We start from the raw sequence: 17,482 nt of genomic DNA on the forward strand, positions 1-17,482 counted from the left end.
TTTACTTCAGCCAATTGGACATTTTGTGCCCACTCCTGACGCCTAAAAGTTACACGCGTCCATCGCGAGAGCTCCACAGACCTTTCATGTGATCAGTAAATGTGACTCTCTTTTAACTGCGCCTCAGTCCTGTTTGCATCCATCTGGAAATACCCAAACGCAGTTTTCTAAAGAATTTCTCCGTCACAGGCAGGACTGGGCCGCTACCTGCTACCTCAGAGGTATCGCCTGGTGCGTTCATTGTCTCCCTCACCACAGGTCACCAACTCCCTTTTAAAAGCCTTTCATTGCATTTGGGCTGTGGATGTGCAACCCGAGTCCGTCCCAAACTAATGCGTCTCTTTCAGCAACTTTTTTCACCTTTTGCTCATTGACATGCAGAATTTGGGGTTCAGTGCGTTGATGCTGTTGAATCGAGTGACATACTTTTTTGTATTACATACCGTACATTTTGATAGTCAAATCCGCTCACCATCATCGAAGTATGTCATGTGACATATCCATCTACTCATTATGACTTATGAAATCTCATGTAAGGTACGAAGTTAACATCCATTCAAGCTGCCACATTACAACTGGTCAGGCTAAATAAGCAATAAATAAATAAAATAAAACAACTTGGTGCGGCCCTATAGAATAGTTATGTCAAACGCCACTTAAAAAGTCATGTTGTTTGTAACAGGGAACAAACAGGCACATTCCGTTGACACTGGGCGTCACACGAAAGACGCAATCATTATTTGCTTAGGCTGACTCCAGCTACACGTTGCAAAAACAAAATTTCTCATGTCTGCCAAAACAGCAGAAACAATGCACCTGACGTCTCTTAGGAGATTCACTCTTTATAGCACAGGTTGTCGTTTGTAGTGTCACGACCCAGCCTATTCCAGGGCCACGACGCATCAGGGTGGGTGATAGGAACAGCGAGGGACAGGGCAGATGTATGCTGGGGCATACATTCAAATGGCGGTAGTATTAAGATGCCTTACACTGCGCTCCGGCCGTCCTCACAGCCGCATTGCATGCTTGCAAATGCATCTGATCGCAGAATGCACTGACGTCCCAGCCCACCGTTGTCCTGGGTCGCGGACAGCAGCTGCCACGATGTCGGGCAGCCCACCATCAAGCGACACGGTGCGTGCCACCAGCGATTAAGAACGAGTGTGACCAGTCCAGCTTCCAACATCGGCGAAGTTTCTTAAGTCCCGCAGCCATCGCAACACAGGTAGGCGCGCCTGGGCCAGAACTCGATAACTCAGTCAGCAAGCGGCTAGACGGCTGATCTTCATTACCAGGGATAGGTCGCAGTTTTTCTGGAACTCAAGAGCCCGCCATTCTCTCTCAAGACACAGACAGAATTGTAGCACGACAGAATGCTTTGAGCCCCTAAACTCGATTATTTATACCCTTACAGTTACGCTTATGACATAGTCCTACTGGAGGGGGACAAGTAAGTTTGGTTCCTATTATATGTCATGTCTGATTTTCCCAGCTCGCTCTGCCCCGAGCACGGGTTGATAGGCCCAGTAACATTTTTAACTTGTGAGTTTCTCGGTAGCATGTGCCCGAGTTACAAAAATATTACTTCACCCTTGGTCACACCGTGTTAGCTGTTCCATGCACTCGGCCATTGATCTGTGTCACAAACTCCTGTTTGCCTGGAGTGTTTTGTGGTAGTGGCAACTATACCATCCAGTGGCTTACTTGATTACCACATCAGTCAGGCTTCTCTTTACTGTATGGCCGTGATAGGAATAAAACATTAAAAATCCACAATTCGCGACCCAAAATTTCCGGGGTGCAGCAATAGCTTGTACTGTCATAATTCCATTCAGAAGACATGATTGTAAAAAGTAATGCAGATTATCGTGCAGTAGAGCTGTGAATACGATTTCGTCATTGCTGTCGAAAGTAGCAGGAGAAGGTTCTGCAGGATAACGTGACACACAAATGACTGTCTGTAGAACTGGGTGTCTGTTGGACAGTATCGATCCAAACATTAACAGTGAGTGATGAAAATGGTGCCATGGTCTCGCGTGTTTTTTCCTCGTTTGGGTTCAGATCACGATTTTGTTCGATGGCAAAATGAGCTCAGGTGTCTATGAAAACTTTGGAGATAATACCACTCAGTGAAAAAAGTTTTGTTTTACATTTTTTCTTTGTACTGGCATGATAATGGTCGTCTCCACAGTCTAAGGACCTTGTTAACATTTGCAGCAGCAAGTTGGAGTTAACTAGCACACATGATATTCCCCTCTTCCAAGTGAAAAGCGCTGTCTGAAATTCCATGAGCATACTATAGGCCTGACTGCAGGCAGTGCGCAAACTTTCTTCGTCACGGCACTGGCCGCCTCTCTCCCACGGGGAAAGATCGCCGGTAATTATTTGATAGCGGGCTGGGTGGATCTGGGACCTTTCTGGAGGGACTTGAACGAGGGAGAAACCCCACACCTCTGTGGGACTAAATCGAGAATCTCTACAGCCGGAGTCTTGTGCTCTACCCACTAGATCACCACAGCTACAAGTAAACAAACGAGTGAATTATAGCTCTGGAAGCTTTACTTCATAAAAAGACCGTGCCACGTACGAAACAATAATAATTTTCTTTGGCAAGAAAAACGAGGTACCTGATGTAATTTTTTTCCATCATTTCCATATTTGTGTCCGCTTTACAACATTTAATGTAGTATGAGGATGAACATATGATAATGATTCTTTAAACCTCAAACTGGTAAGAAGAGAAAGTATGTTGAAACTGTGGAATATTTATTTCCTGCAATAAGAAAAAACTGACGGTTACTAAAATTATTTTGCAAATTCTACAAGCAAACTATGTACTCCTACATTGTTGTTGTTGTTGTGGTCTTCAGTCCTGAGACTGGTTTGATGCAACTCTCCGTGCTACTCTACCCTGTGCAAGCTTCTTCATCTCCCAGTACCTACTGCAACCTACATCCTTCTGAATCTGCTTAGTGTATTCATCTCTTGGTCTCCCTCTACGATTTTTACCCTCCACACTGCGCTCCAATGCTAAATTTGTGATCCCTTGATGCCTCAGAACATGTCCTACCAACCGGTCCCTTCTTCTCGTCAAGTTGTGCCACAAACTCCTCTTCTCCCCAATTCTATTCAATACCTCCTCATTAGTTATGTGATCTACCCATCTAATCTTCAGCATTCTTCTGTAGCACCACATTTCGAAAGCTTCTATTCTCCTCCTGTCCGAACTATTTATCGTCCATGTTTCACTTCCATACATGGTTACACTCCATACAAATACTTTCAGAAACGACTTCCTGACACTTAAATCTATACTCGATGTTAACAAATTTTACTTCTTCAGAAACGATTTCCTTGCCATTGCCAGTCTACATTTTATATCCTCTCTACTTCGACCATCATCAGTTATTTTACTCCCTAAATAGCAAAACTCCTTTACTACTTTAAGTGCCTCATTTCCTAATCTAATTCCCTCAGCATAACCCGATTTAATTTGACTACATTCCATTATCCTCGTTTTGCCTTTGTTGATGTTCATCTTATATCCTCCTTCCAAGACACTGTCCATTCCGTTCAACAGCTCTTCCAAGTCCTTTGCTGTCTCTGACAGAATTACAATGTCATCGGCGAACCTCAAAGTTTTTACTTCTTCTCCATGAATTTTAATATCTACTCAGAATTTTTCTTTTGTTTCCTTTACTGCTTGCTCAATATACAGATTGAATAACATCGGGGACAGGCTACAACCCTGTCTCACTCCTTTCCCAACCACTGCTTCCCTTTCATGCCCCTCGACTCTTATAACTGCCATCTGGCTCCTGTACAAATTGTAAATAGCCTTTCACTCCCTGTATTTTACCCCTGCCACCTTCAGAATTTGAAAGAGAGTATTCCAGTCAACATTGTCAAAAGCTTTCTCTAAGTCTACAAATGCTAGAAACGTAGGAACTCCTATAAAAAAGGATGAAAAAGCTTACAATTGTCGGTGAAGCCACCGCTCCGCCACAGTCTCAGGGCCCTGCAAGCACTAACGGACCCCAACGGTCTTGACGGATTGTAAGCTTTTTATGTTCTTTTAATACATAGTTTGCACGACAATATTAACAACATTTGACTTTTTTCTTCTCACAATTAACTTGAAAATGGGCGAGTGACATCCGAAACTAGTCGTTAAATAAACTGTATTGCGCAAATGAAACAGTGTACTACATTACAACAGTCTGAGAACTGTGTCACCATATACTGAAGAAAATCAGGACGATTAAATATCTTGACCTCCTAACAGCTCCTAACTGAACTCCATAGGACATTTCTGTAATGTTTTTGTTGATAGGTTACATATCAGAACAATTCTACCCAAAACTCCAGCAATAACTACCCACCAGACTTGAACAAGACTGAAAATAACTACCGCCCTTAGTGTATCTGAGCTCATGAAGAATACATGCTATAACAGTTACATACTGAGGTCTTAACGTTGTTTGTTTCTCCAGAACTAACAGGATTCAGTGTTTGTGTAGCGCAACTACTGGCGACAATATGTACACTTTCCAAGTTGGTATCCAGGAAACTTGAAAGTTAATAGTTTTTACTTCAACTGCTGAGTGAAACTGAACCTAACTGAGCCTACTTTCTCTTTTCTTATTCTCATCATTTCAACACTGACCTACAGAATTAGCCCAGACAAACACAACTCAAAGTTCTCCTATTCATTAATTACCCACAATATTCAAGGATAACGAGAGATGACGGCTTTAAAATTAACTTATAAGAATGGCCCTGAATAAGAAGGAAACCTAACAATAACCCATACATATCATAAGTCACTTACAAAAATCTTCATTACACGAACTACAACAATGTCGCAAGCGCCAATACAGCCAGATAAATAAAAGTTTCTAACTACTGAAGGCTCTAACTACTAATAGGCATGTGGTTAGCAAAGGAAAAATTTTGTTGCAGAGCAAACAATGTATATACCTTAATAATGTGACAACAAGTTCAAAAATTATATAATCATCAGTAATAAATCTCCGTGAGGGATACACATTCAGACCGTCCGCTCGTGCTAATATTGCTAACGTCCAACACTGCTGATTAATAGCCTCTAACCTCCATCATTGCTGACTACTCACTCCCTTCTTCCACCACTGCTGTCTGTTCCCCTCCAACTGCAAGTCCGACCAGCCACAGAGTCTCTTACAGAGTTCGCACAGCGCTGTCAGTTATTAATGCAGTGTATCGCGCTGCCAACATACGGACACATTACTTACAAACTGTATGCTGACTTTTCCGTTCCTTTGATAACGCACAGTCCAATAAAGTTGTGTGCGTAGCATTTCCATCTAGGAAGCTACTAAGATGCAGTAAATAAACGTCATTGTTTCAGATACACAGGCCTTGCGAGGAGCTGCTGACGCGGTGCTGGTGGAACGGCGAGCCCTTCGCCTGCTGCCAGCACGCACCGCCCCTCAGAACAGAGGTGGGCTCCTGCTTCGCCATCAATAGCGCCCAGACGGACGGGTGAGCTCAAGGCGTGGAGCTACAGACCATTATATATATATATCTCGAAATAACTACTGCAGCTCGAAACGAGTGAGACCGCTTAGGGTGAGGGACCAGTTCACTTTGTTGTACAAAACATTGGCCGAAATCATTGCTTCTGTAAATAATAGGTCTTGATGACTACGCAGGTAATTATCTGTCAAGGGGGGTAGGACGTCAAACGGGCCGACTTGGAGCAGGAGAGACACCACAGGACATTCTATTCTCTACTGTCTATACTTTTACAAATAAATTCATAAAACTTTGTCAGCATGACCAGGAAGGATTCGGGATTCACACTCATAGCAGCGGAAGTTCAAAAACATAACAAAATAAATTTTTTACATGTGAAATTTCATCGTTTTTCGCTTACTATTGGCTGCATTTGTTGCTGTAGGTACATTTTTCTTCACAAGTAACAGAGATTCTTTGATGAATTTTGCACAGCATACAAACCACACTTAAGGTGTATGAAACTCTAGAATTTTCGTAATCTATTAAAAACTGTGGTAAAAATTGAGATAATTAACTAAAAACATGATTTTTTTTTCTAAACATAAAGTATAAAACGTAACAGCTCATTCATTTTTTCATAAATTAAATAGATTCTAGAGTTTCAGACACCTGTAAGTATGGTTTTTATGCTGTGCAAAATTCATCGAACAGTCTCTCTTACTTATGAAGAAAAGTGTACCTATAGCAACAAATGCAGTGAACAGTAAGTGAAAAAATGATGAAATTTCACATGTAAAAAAAAATTATTTTGTTATGTTTTTGAACTTCCGCTGCTACGAGTGTGAATCCTGAATCCTTCCTGGTCATGCTGACAATGTTTTATGAATTTACTTGTAAAAGTATAGACAGTGGAAATTAAAATGTCCTGTGGTGCCTCTCCTGCTCCAAGTCGGCCCGTTTGACGTCCTACCCCCCTTAAATGTGGAACCCAGTTTAGAGTATTTATTACAAACGTATTTGTCGATAAATACAGTCCTGTATTGGAGTCCAGTAGGGTAGAGGTAGCGTCTTTGGCTGGGTCCAGGATTCGAACGCAGCCACTACTTAGATTTAGAATAAAAGTTATCAGAAAAAGCGGCCTAAGACTTTCAGCATGCCGAATCACCCTCATTCTGCCAACGGCCTAGACAAGAGGAGCAGGCAGGGGTTCAGTGTCCTCCCTTACTCTGAAGCTGGGAAACTGCTGCTAAAAGGAGGTCAACCATCAGCAATGATTAACGACATGATGATGCTGAATTCAATAGAAACCACTGCATTAAAGGCACATCAAGTGTCTACAGGAGACGTGGACCGTAATTGGAAACTTTTCATGATCAGCTGATCTCTGGGGGGGGGGGACTGCCATGGGACAGATAACCATGACATAAACAGGGAGTACTCAACGAAAGGGTGACATGCTATGACTCAGAGAATGGAATATTAGGGATCCGAAGGTGGTAGGGAAGCAACAAAATATGAAAAGGTAAATGCAAAGGTTCAATCTAGATCTTGGGGCTGAGGGGACTGTGAAGTGAAATGGAAGGAATTATAACGGTTTCTGGTCAAACGAATGAAGCGTAGTCTCAAATATACCAGAAGTAGGAGTCATTATGAATAGGAAAGTAAGTCAGACAGTGATGGACTTTGAACAGTTCAGTGATAGGATTATTCTCTTCAGAATCGACAGCAAACCAACTCCAACAACAACAGTTCTAATATACATGCCAACGTCACACGCAGAAGGAAAAGAGAAAGTATAAGACGACACAGAACGGGTAGCTCAATAGGTAAAGGGAAATGACAAGCTAATAATCATGGACAATTGGAACATTACAGTAGGAGAAAGAATTGGAGACGGTGTCACGGGAGAAAATGGACTGAGTAGTAGGAATGAGACAGGAAAGCGATTAGTAGAGTTCTATAGTAAATTTCAGTTAATAATAGCGAATACACTGTCCAAAAATCACGAGAGGAGGAAGAACACTTGGAAGAGGATACAACTGGATTACATCATGATAACACAGAGATTCCGAAATCAAATATTGGATTGTAAAGGGTACCCAGGAGCAGCTATAAACTCATACTATAAGTTGGCTATGACGAAGAGTAAGTTGAAACTTTGGAGAATCGTCAGGAGGAATCAACGTAGAAAAAAAGAGAGATATTGAAGTACTGAGGAACGATTGGGTGTGTTTGAAATTCGCTGAAGCTTCAGATACTATGATAAAACGAACATCGCGATAGGCAGTTCAGTTGAACAGGAATGGAAATCTATAAAAATGCAACCAGAACCTGGACAGACAGGTATGGGTACAAAGACGGTGATTGCGAAGACAATTTGGGTAACAGGAAAAATACTTCTGTTCATCGACGAAATTAGGTAGTACAAAAATGCTTAGGAAAAGACAGGAATGCAGCAATATGCATCACTCGGGAAACATATAAACGAAAGTGCAGGGAAGTTAAGGTGAAATAGCACAGAAGAAATGTAAAGAAATCGAAGAAGAATTGATCACCGTAAACATTCATTCAGTATACCTGAGGTGAAGTTAAAAACAAAGGTGTCAACATTAAAAGGACATGAGGAATTCTTCTAGTAAACTTAGAGGAGAGAGCGAATAAGTTGAAAAATACATGGAAAGCCTCCACAAAAGTCAGTAACAGTCTCCCGACACGACAGAAGTAAAATTGAAGTCGGTTTGGAAGAAATAGGAGGTATTATCATCGGAGTATGACAGAGCTATGGATGACTTGCGACCAAATAAGGCAAAATGAATAGATAATATTCCTTCGGATTTTTTAAAGTCATTTGGGGCAAAGGGAATAAAAAGACTATTCACGTTGGTGTGTAGAATCTATTAGAGTAGAGACATGACATTAGAATTTCGGAAAAATATCATCCGAAGATAGCAATGGCACGTAAGTATAAGAATTATCGTACAATCAGCTTAACAGTTCATGTATCCAAGTTGCTGAGAAGAGTTACATACAAAATGGAAAAGAAGACTGAGGACCAGTTGGATGACGATCAGTTTGACTTTCTGAAAGGTAATTGTACCAGAGAGACAGCACCACCTTTGTGGTTGATAATGTAAGCAAGACATGAAAATTCATGGAAGGCTCTTAGCGTCTATCGACATATAAAAAGGGATGTAAGCTGTATGAAAAGAAGGGGAATAAGCAATAGGCAGAAAAACGGAGAAGGTATAATAAGAATGGAAGACCAAGAACAATTCACCCCATTAAAAACGCTAAGACAGGGATTTTGTCTTTCTCCCCTACAGTTCAGTCTTTACGTCGAAGAATCAGTGTCAGAAATAAATACTAGGTTCAGGATTAAAATTCAGAGCGAAAGAATGACAATGATCAGATTCGTCGATGACACGGCTGTCCTCAGTACAAACGAGGAGGAATTACAGGACACTATGAATGGCATTAACAGTTTAATGAGTACAGTGGGTTGACAGTAAACCGAAGAAAGAGTAATTTAATGGTGAGTAGCTGAGATGAGAACAGTGACAAACATCAGAACTGGAGACCACGGAATAGACGAACTGAAGGAATTCTGTTGCGTTGGAAAAAACAACGTATGACGGACGGACGAAGGAGGACGTAAAAAACAGATTAGTACAGACAAAGAGGGCATTCCAGACCAAAAAAAGTCTACTCGTACCAAACATTAGCCCTATTTGAGGAAGATATTTCTGAGGATTTATATTTGGAGCACCGCATTGTATGGTAGTGAATCATGAACCGTGGGAATATCCGGAAAAGAAGATAATCGAAGCGTCTGAGTCGTGGTACTATTGAAAGATTTTGAAAATTAGATGGATTACTAAGGGAATAAATGACGAAGTTCTCCGCAGAATCAGCGAGGAAAGAAATGTGTGGAAAGCAATGACAAGAAGAATGGTCTGGAGTGCGATTTCGTGACAAGATGGGCAATCTCGTGGTTAACCCCAGCATCCTGACTGCAAATTTGTTCGTCAATCTGGTGATTTGACATTTTGGGCTGCCATTCATGAACAGTATTCCAGGGAGTGTTTTTCCGGTTACGCCAGTTATTAATGTACCATCATGTCAAATTTGCAATGGCTTATTTATAATTTACATTAACATGTGATCTTGTATTTTTAATCATTTAAATATGTTACCTAAACAAATGTACTCCCAAAATTTTATCACTCTGTATTAATTTTTTGTGGTGTTGCAACTTTTTCCATCAGTGTAACTTTTTTCTTCACACGCACTGCTAGAGGCGTAGAAGAGAAGCAGGCAGTCGTAATGTCTGAGATAAACAAAGCACAATACACATAGCCAAAGTAATCGTGAGTTTTATCGTTACTCATTTATTCCATAAATGCTCTTGTTTAATTCCGTTTTGTTACTCTTTGTTTCAGGAGTGAGTCCAACAGAAAAAAATTAACATGCAATCGCACAACGGGGCGCGGATCATTGAAGGTCGAAGTAAAAGCTGAAGTTATAGTAGGTTCTCTTCCATTATTTACTCTCCTTCGTCTTACATATGTTGCACATCTGTATCCAATTTTTGTGTGGACTGTATGAAAATGAACGTCTTATGTAAATGAGAATATTCATTATGATAAATAGCAAAAACAAGGTGTTCTCTCACTCACTGTGATCAGATAAGTACCGAGAAATCGTAATTTTTTCTCCTAAAATTACATTACACTGAAGTTAAGAGTCTTAATTGGAATACCTAAAGTGCCTGTGACGAGCTACTAGTTGCCGAAATAATAATGTCTGGTGAATCAATGAAGTAGATATAATTACTGCTTGAGTGATCCAATGGAAAAAATAGCATTTTTTTTTTAAATACGGTATCTACGGTGGAGTGAGAATGTCAAACGGAAAACAAATACATTTGACGTCATTTAGTGTTTGTCCTCAGTAGAAACGCGATCTGTGCTCGTTTCTTTTTTTGAGAATGTCCGTGCCGAATGAGACACAGTTCTGCGAACGCCAAAAGAGAGGATATCTAAAAAAAATGACACATACGAGGTAACTAATAGCGCTGTCCCAACATCCCAAGAGAGTATGGTTGACGCTGTTGTCGACACAGCAAAATCTCTTATACGTCATCTACTGTATGATGTACTATGGCAGAATAATGGAATAGTAAGGCATTTGAAGTATTCACGAGTATGCGGCCAGGTGCTACGATACTTCGGAAAACTAACGTATTGCCACCTTCAGGCGATCTTGATGATTTTCTACCGCTAGGTGCGGTCTGACACTGAGATGACAAAAACTTCCTCATATCAAGTAGGACATTTGTTTGCTCGGCGTAGTGCAGCAATTAGACATGGCATGGGCTCAAAAAGTCGTTAGAATTCCCCTGCAGAAATACTGAGCCATGCTGCCCCTTATAGCTGTCCATAATTGCGGAAGTGTTGCCGGTGCAGAAATTTGTGCAGGAACTGACCTCTCGATAATGTCCCATAAATGTTCAATGGAATTCATGGCGGGCGATCTGGTGGGGTCAAATCATTCACTCGCATTGTCCAGTAAGTTCTTCAAACCAGTCGCCATCAATTGTAGTCCGCAGCTCGTCGTCGTGCGGTAGCGTTCTCGCTTCCCGCGCCCGGGTTCCCGGGTTCCCGGGTTCACGGGTTCGATTCCCGGCGGGGTGAGGGATTTTCTCTGCCTCGTGATGACTGGGTGTTGTGTGATGTCCTTAGGTTAGTTAGGTTCAAGTAGTTCTAAGTTCTAGGGGACTGATGACCATAGCTGATAAGTCCCATAGTGCTCAGAGCCATTTGAACCATTTGAACCATCAATTGTAGCCCGGTGACGTGGCACATTGTCAGCCATAAAAATTCCATCGATGTGTAGGAAGTCCATGAATGGCTGCACATGGTCTCCAAGCAGCAGAACATCCAGAGGACTCAGTCCATGTTAACACAGTCCACACCATTATGGAGCCACCACCAGCTTCTACTGGGCCTTGTTGACAACTTGGCTTCGTAGGGTCTGCACCACACTTTACCCGACCATCACCTGTTACCGACTGAAATCGTGACCCATCTGAGCAGGCCACAGTTTTTCAGTCGTCTAGCGTCATGAGACCAGGAGAGGCGCTGCAGGTAATGTAGCGCTGTCAGCAAAGGCGCTAGCGTCGTAGTCTTCTGCCATAGCCCATTAACGCCTAATTTCATCGCACTGTCCTAATGGATACGTTCGTTGTACGTCCCACGTTCATTTCTGCGGTTATTTCAAGTAGTGTTGACTGTCTGTCAGCGGTGACAACTCTACGCAAATGCCGTTGCTCTCGGTCGTTAAGTGAAGGCCGTCTGTCACTGCGTTGTCCATGGGGAGATGTAATGCCTGAAATGTATTATTCTCGGCACACTCTTGACACTGTAGATCTCGGAATATTGAATACCCTAAAGATTTCCGAAATTGAATGTCCCATGCGCCTAGCTGCAACTACCATTCCGCGTTGGAAGTCTGTTAATTCTCGTTATGCCGCCATAATCGCTTCGAAAACCTTTACACATGAATCATATGAATAGACATTACAGCTCCGCCAGTGCGCTGCTTTTTTTATACCTTCTGTAAGCGATACCGCCGCTATTTGTATATGTGCTTATCGCTATCCCATGACTTCTGTCATCTCAATTATAGGCCACGCGTTTTCACACCAAAGGTACGCGTGCGCGGAGCAACTTGCGAGTTGGAGGGGTCCCCAAGCCCTGTGCCGCCACCGCAAGGTTGGCACGCTGCTGATGGGGGAGAGAGGATCGCCTACGTGGTGTCGTCTCAGTCCAGTTGGCGTGGCGCGAGTGGAACTTCCCGTGGACTGTCGTACTTCAAGCGCACTGAAGGCTGGGTCCCAAATGTGAATTAGTCGGAAACGACTGACTTTATGCATGCAGGCGAATCTCTACAGATTCTTTTAAAACGCAATTCCCAATATCTGTTGGCCTGTTTTAACAAGCCGGCGCCGACATAACTCATATGTTCTTTGGAGATTTGGTGCTCTGTGACAACTAAATTTATTGATTGTTATTAATCTGTATGACGCTTGGCTCTGCGCATCTTTCCTGTACTGTTCCGCATTGTCAAGGGGTGCCTAGTCCTAGGCACCCCTTGACGCCTTCAAGGTATTAGTGTTTAAGAGCAGCCAAACCTGTGAAGCCTTGAAGACGAATTATCTCTTTGAATCGTCATTCTTCGTGACGAGATTAGTTACAAGAAAAGGTGGAGTGCGATTAATCAAAAACGTACCTGCATTTCGGTCGCTCTTCCCTGCAGTTTCATACGTAAATTATACCTTACTGCGAAATTACCTGTCTCCCTGTCCCAGTAGCGGATCTCGCAAACGAAACCAGGTGTTTCAGCTGATGAGCGATTAAATCATTTAGGGACTGGGGCAATGGCTACAGACGTAACTGCGATGGTGCAATTGAATTAAAATCTGTATATTACTCTTAGGGAGAATTGGAGAAGCGAGACAGCCTTCACAGTGTGGAAATAGCCAAGAATCCACACTTACAGAATACTACTAGCACAAGCAAGGTATTCATGGAATAATACATAAATTACATAGTGAGAGTTCTTCCAAACTTTTGGAAAGATTACTCTTTACATTGAGAGAGAGCCAACCAACGGAAGATACACACACACACAGTAAATGAGCTATGAAGAAGATGGAGACGAAGAATCGAGGACGCGTTACAAGTGCATCGAAGATAAGTTGGTGGAATGCCCACAGATTCGGAAGCGAGCGTGTGTTGTCACCGTGATCGCGACTCCGCCGCGCGTCTTCTAAAATGCAACCGGATTCTTATCGCATATTTACTGGACACGTCTGGCTTCATGATAATGAAGTCCAGAACATACTGCGACTAATATAGCTGTTGACTTGCAGGCCAATCTTACAATGTACATTAATTAAGCGACCGCGTCTAGGTGCCACTTCAGAGTGGGCGCCGGAGCGTGCGTCTCCCGGTTTCGTTACCTCGGAAGCGACACAGAACTATTGCTACTCCGGAAAAAGGAAAACAGATAATGGTTAGACGACTGACAGAAGAACAAAATGAGTAACAAAAAGATTCAAGTTCAGATCCTCTTGGAATTTAATGAGGTTTATAAGAAAATCACTACTAGTTCTATACTACCGATCTAAGCAAGGAGGCACTGTTGTCCCTCCTGCGGCGGATGAGACGAAGGGGCGGGAGCGACGCCTGTGCTTTACGTTTGTCACTGAGGATGCGTCAAAGCAGCACTCAGGCGAAAAACAAAGTCTCCCCATGTGGAATAGAGACTGCGAACCACCAATTGAACGTAACGGCTTAAGTCGACCTTCCCAACAGACTCGCCATCTCGGGACTATTTTACTAATTTGTTTATTTATTTGTTTAGCCAAATCTAATTAGACGCATCAAGCCCTCTGTTACACCGGACCAGAGTTTTATACATACTCGTACAGTACTATCACGTCATAGTTACCTAAGAAATAACGATTTTTGTATCACAAACCGGTATTAAACGGATTTGATTGAAAAGGCAGCGAGAGTAAATTATACTGACTACGAACTAGCAAAATTAATACTGACATTATTTGTACTAATCCAGCTGGTGCCACTAATAGTGATAATAATAATAATAATAATAATAATAATAATAATAAAGATCCCAATGCCACAACAGATAAATGCAGACTTTGCAAACAACAAATAGAAACAGTAGATCACATCACAAGTGGATGTACAATACTAGCAAATACAGAATACCCCAGAAGACTTGACAATGTAGCAAAAATAATACATCAACAGCTTGCCTTACAACAAAAACTTATAAAACAACATGTTCCCACATACAAGTATGCACCACAAAATGTACTGGAGAACGATGAATACAAATTATACTGGAACAGAACCATTATAACAGATAAAACAATACCACATAACAAACCTGACATCATACTCACCAATAAAAAGAAGAAATTAACACAACTAATCGAAATATCCATACCCAATACAACAAATATACAAAAGAAAACAGGAGAAAAAATTGAAAAATACATCCAACTGGCTGAGGAAGTCAAGGACATGTGGCATCAGGATAAAGTTGACATTATACCAATTATACTATCAACTACAGGAGTCATACCACACAATATCCACCAGTACATCAATGCAATACAGCTACATCCAAACTTATATATACAACTACAGAAATCTGTAATTATTGACACTTGTTCAATTACCCGAAAGTTCCTAAATGCAATGTAACATATACCGTACAGTTAAAAGGAAGTCACGCTTGATCAAGGTCCGCGTCACCTTCCATTTTTAATCAGACATAACGTCTGAGACAAGAAAGAAATAATAATAATAATAATTGTGACAAAGGAACCGTCAGGAGCTCCCCAGGAAAGTCTTATAGGACCCCAATTGTTCTGTATATACATAAATAATTTTGCGGACAGGTTGGGCAGCAATCTGCGATTGTTGGCCGATGATGTCGTAGTGTACGGAAAGGTGACGAAGTTGTGTGACAGTAGGAAGATACAAGACGGCTTCGACCATTTGGTGAGACGAATGCCAGCCAGCACTAAATGTAGAAAAATGTAAGTTAATGCAGATGAGTAGGGAGATCAAACCTGTAATGTTCAGATACCGTATTACTAATGTCCTGATTGACACAGTCGAGTCGTGTAAATATCTGGGCGTAGCGTTGCAAAGCGATACGAGATGGAACGAGCGTGTGAGAACTGTGGCAGGGAAGGCGAATGGCCGACTTCGGTGTATTGGAAGAATTTTAGGAGAGAGTGATTCACCTATAAAGGAGACTGCATGTATGACGCTGGTGCGACCGACTCTTGTGTGCTGCTCGAGTGTTTGGGATCTTTACTAAGTTGGATTGAAGGAAGACATCGAAGCTCATCAAAGGCACGTAGGTTCGAACAACGCGTAACTGTTACGGAGATGCTTCAGGAACTCAAACGGGAATCCCTGGAGGTAAGGTGACATTCTTTTCGAGAAATTCTATTGAGAATATTTAGAGAACCGGCATTTGAAGCTGACTGCCGAACGATTCTACTCCCGCCAACATAAACTGCGCGTAAATACCACGAAGATAAGATTCGAGAAATTTGGGTTCATATGGAGGCATGCAGACAATCGTTTCCCCCTCACTCTGTTTGCGAGCAGAACAGGAAGGAAATGACTAGTTGTAGTACAGGGTACCCTCCACCACGCACCGTACGGTGGCTTGCGGAGTATCTATGTAGACGGAAAGCAGGTGTAGATGAATAACAATCATGGCACATGTAAGAAGAATTTATAGGTGTACAAAATAGATATTTTCTGATGTAGCGAGTTCTGGGAAAAGGAAATTTAAGCGAGATTGCATCGACTAAGAATACTGGTAAATGAGGAAGATCGGGTTGGAAAGAGGGATGTACATGGATAACGATTGCGTACAGAGACAATGGTAATCCTTACTGTTGCTTTGGTAGGCATGTTATTGCCTGTTTCCTGAAGCGGGAGATGTTATTTAATTTTCTAATATAATACGGGAATTTGTTTCAGAGTCGGGTTCCTCCTACTGGGAAGGTCTTCAAGAAGGACGCAATCAGTAAAGCTGTGCATATGATGGCGAAATATGGTCAACGTGTCAAATGTCACAGGTATAACGAACATAGGCTTTCATAACCAGTTCTAGGCATTGTCAGTTTTCCCGAGAAAGGTCTTGCATTGTGGGGTCTGGAAAACAAAAATATCTTGAAGTTCTCGTTCATTTGTCCTTTATCTTGAGAATACGTTGGTCGCTTCAGAATTGCTGGGAAAGTTATTTATAACGATGAAAAGTGCCTATCAATTTTATCTGTCCATTAATTATGCATATAATCCACTCGTGATTAGACATCCTTCTTACACCCCAAGTCTGTACTTGGATTTTAAATTGCTTAAACATGTCACATCCCTTTCTTTGTAAGGCAGAACGAAATAGTTGTTGGGACTTCTAAACGTGGGTACGTTTATGTGTGTGTGTGGGTGTGTGTGGGTGTGTGAGTGTGTGTGTGTATGTGTGTGTGTGTGTGTGTGTGTGTGTGTGTGTGTGTGTGTGTGTCGGAAAAGCCTCTCATTTACCTGCTTACCTGTAGTACTTCCAAGCTGGTTGGTGTGAGTCTTAAGAGTACAGAGTAATTTTTCACATGATACAGATTTTAGCTAAATCGCTTTGTTCTCACTAAAAAATGTGACTATAGCAGTTTAAATAAGATAATATCACTTTCTACGAACATCTCGAATTTAAGTTGAGATTGTGAAGTGACACAAATGGAGGCACCAAATATGATCGTCACTCTTCATGCGAGGAACGGAAAATCGCACGGCATAGCAACTACTGTCTCCAATACACAAGGATGCAGTTTGCGTTATGCAAAAAATAAACACTGCTACAGAAATTAGCGTAGATACCAGTAATGTTAGTTGTGTGAATGACGCGTTAGTGATTACAGACATAATATATCACCCACGGGTAAGCGAAAGAAATTTTGATCAAACATGCTACAAGAACCTTACACTTGTTTCTGGTATTTTCGAGAGCTAATTACATAATCGTTGACAGAAACATGACATTTCCTGATTAACAGCACAAAAGTGTTTGGATATTCCAGTGTACACATTTCCCAACCAGCCCACGAGCGTCAGCTCCACAGCAAATATTGGAATTGTTAATTGTGTCAACACCAACGTTTGCGTACTACACGAAACAGGAAATTCTATGATAACTTGACCGTCGAAACCTTACAGAGGATTATTGTTTATAGCATTTCCAATGTTAACAGTGTCAGTGACAGCGCTCCTTTGCATTGAAATGTGCAAGGGTTTCCCATTCACCTTGAAAACCCCAGAAAACTTCTGGGTCAGAAGAACAATAAAAAATCCAAAAATAAATTGTGTGTGAA

At 41.7% G+C, this 17,482-nt stretch overlaps 1 protein-coding gene across 1 annotated transcript in view; it reads left to right on the forward strand.

Annotated features, from left to right (window-relative positions):
* Positions 1-1,104: 1,104 nt before the first annotated feature.
* LOC126253786 (uncharacterized) overlaps positions 1,105-17,482 on the forward strand; it is a 145,723-nt gene continuing 129,345 nt past the window's right edge. The window contains exons 1-3 of the mRNA XM_049955258.1: positions 1,105-1,134; positions 5,390-5,523; positions 9,939-10,023. Of these exons, the coding sequence (XP_049811215.1) occupies positions 1,105-1,134; positions 5,390-5,523; positions 9,939-10,023 (249 nt within the window). The remainder of the gene's footprint in view (positions 1,135-5,389; positions 5,524-9,938; positions 10,024-17,482) is intronic.

The sequence above is a fragment of the Schistocerca nitens genome, chromosome 1 (assembly GCF_023898315.1).
Source record: "Schistocerca nitens isolate TAMUIC-IGC-003100 chromosome 1, iqSchNite1.1, whole genome shotgun sequence".
NCBI lineage: Eukaryota > Metazoa > Arthropoda > Insecta > Orthoptera > Acrididae > Schistocerca > Schistocerca nitens.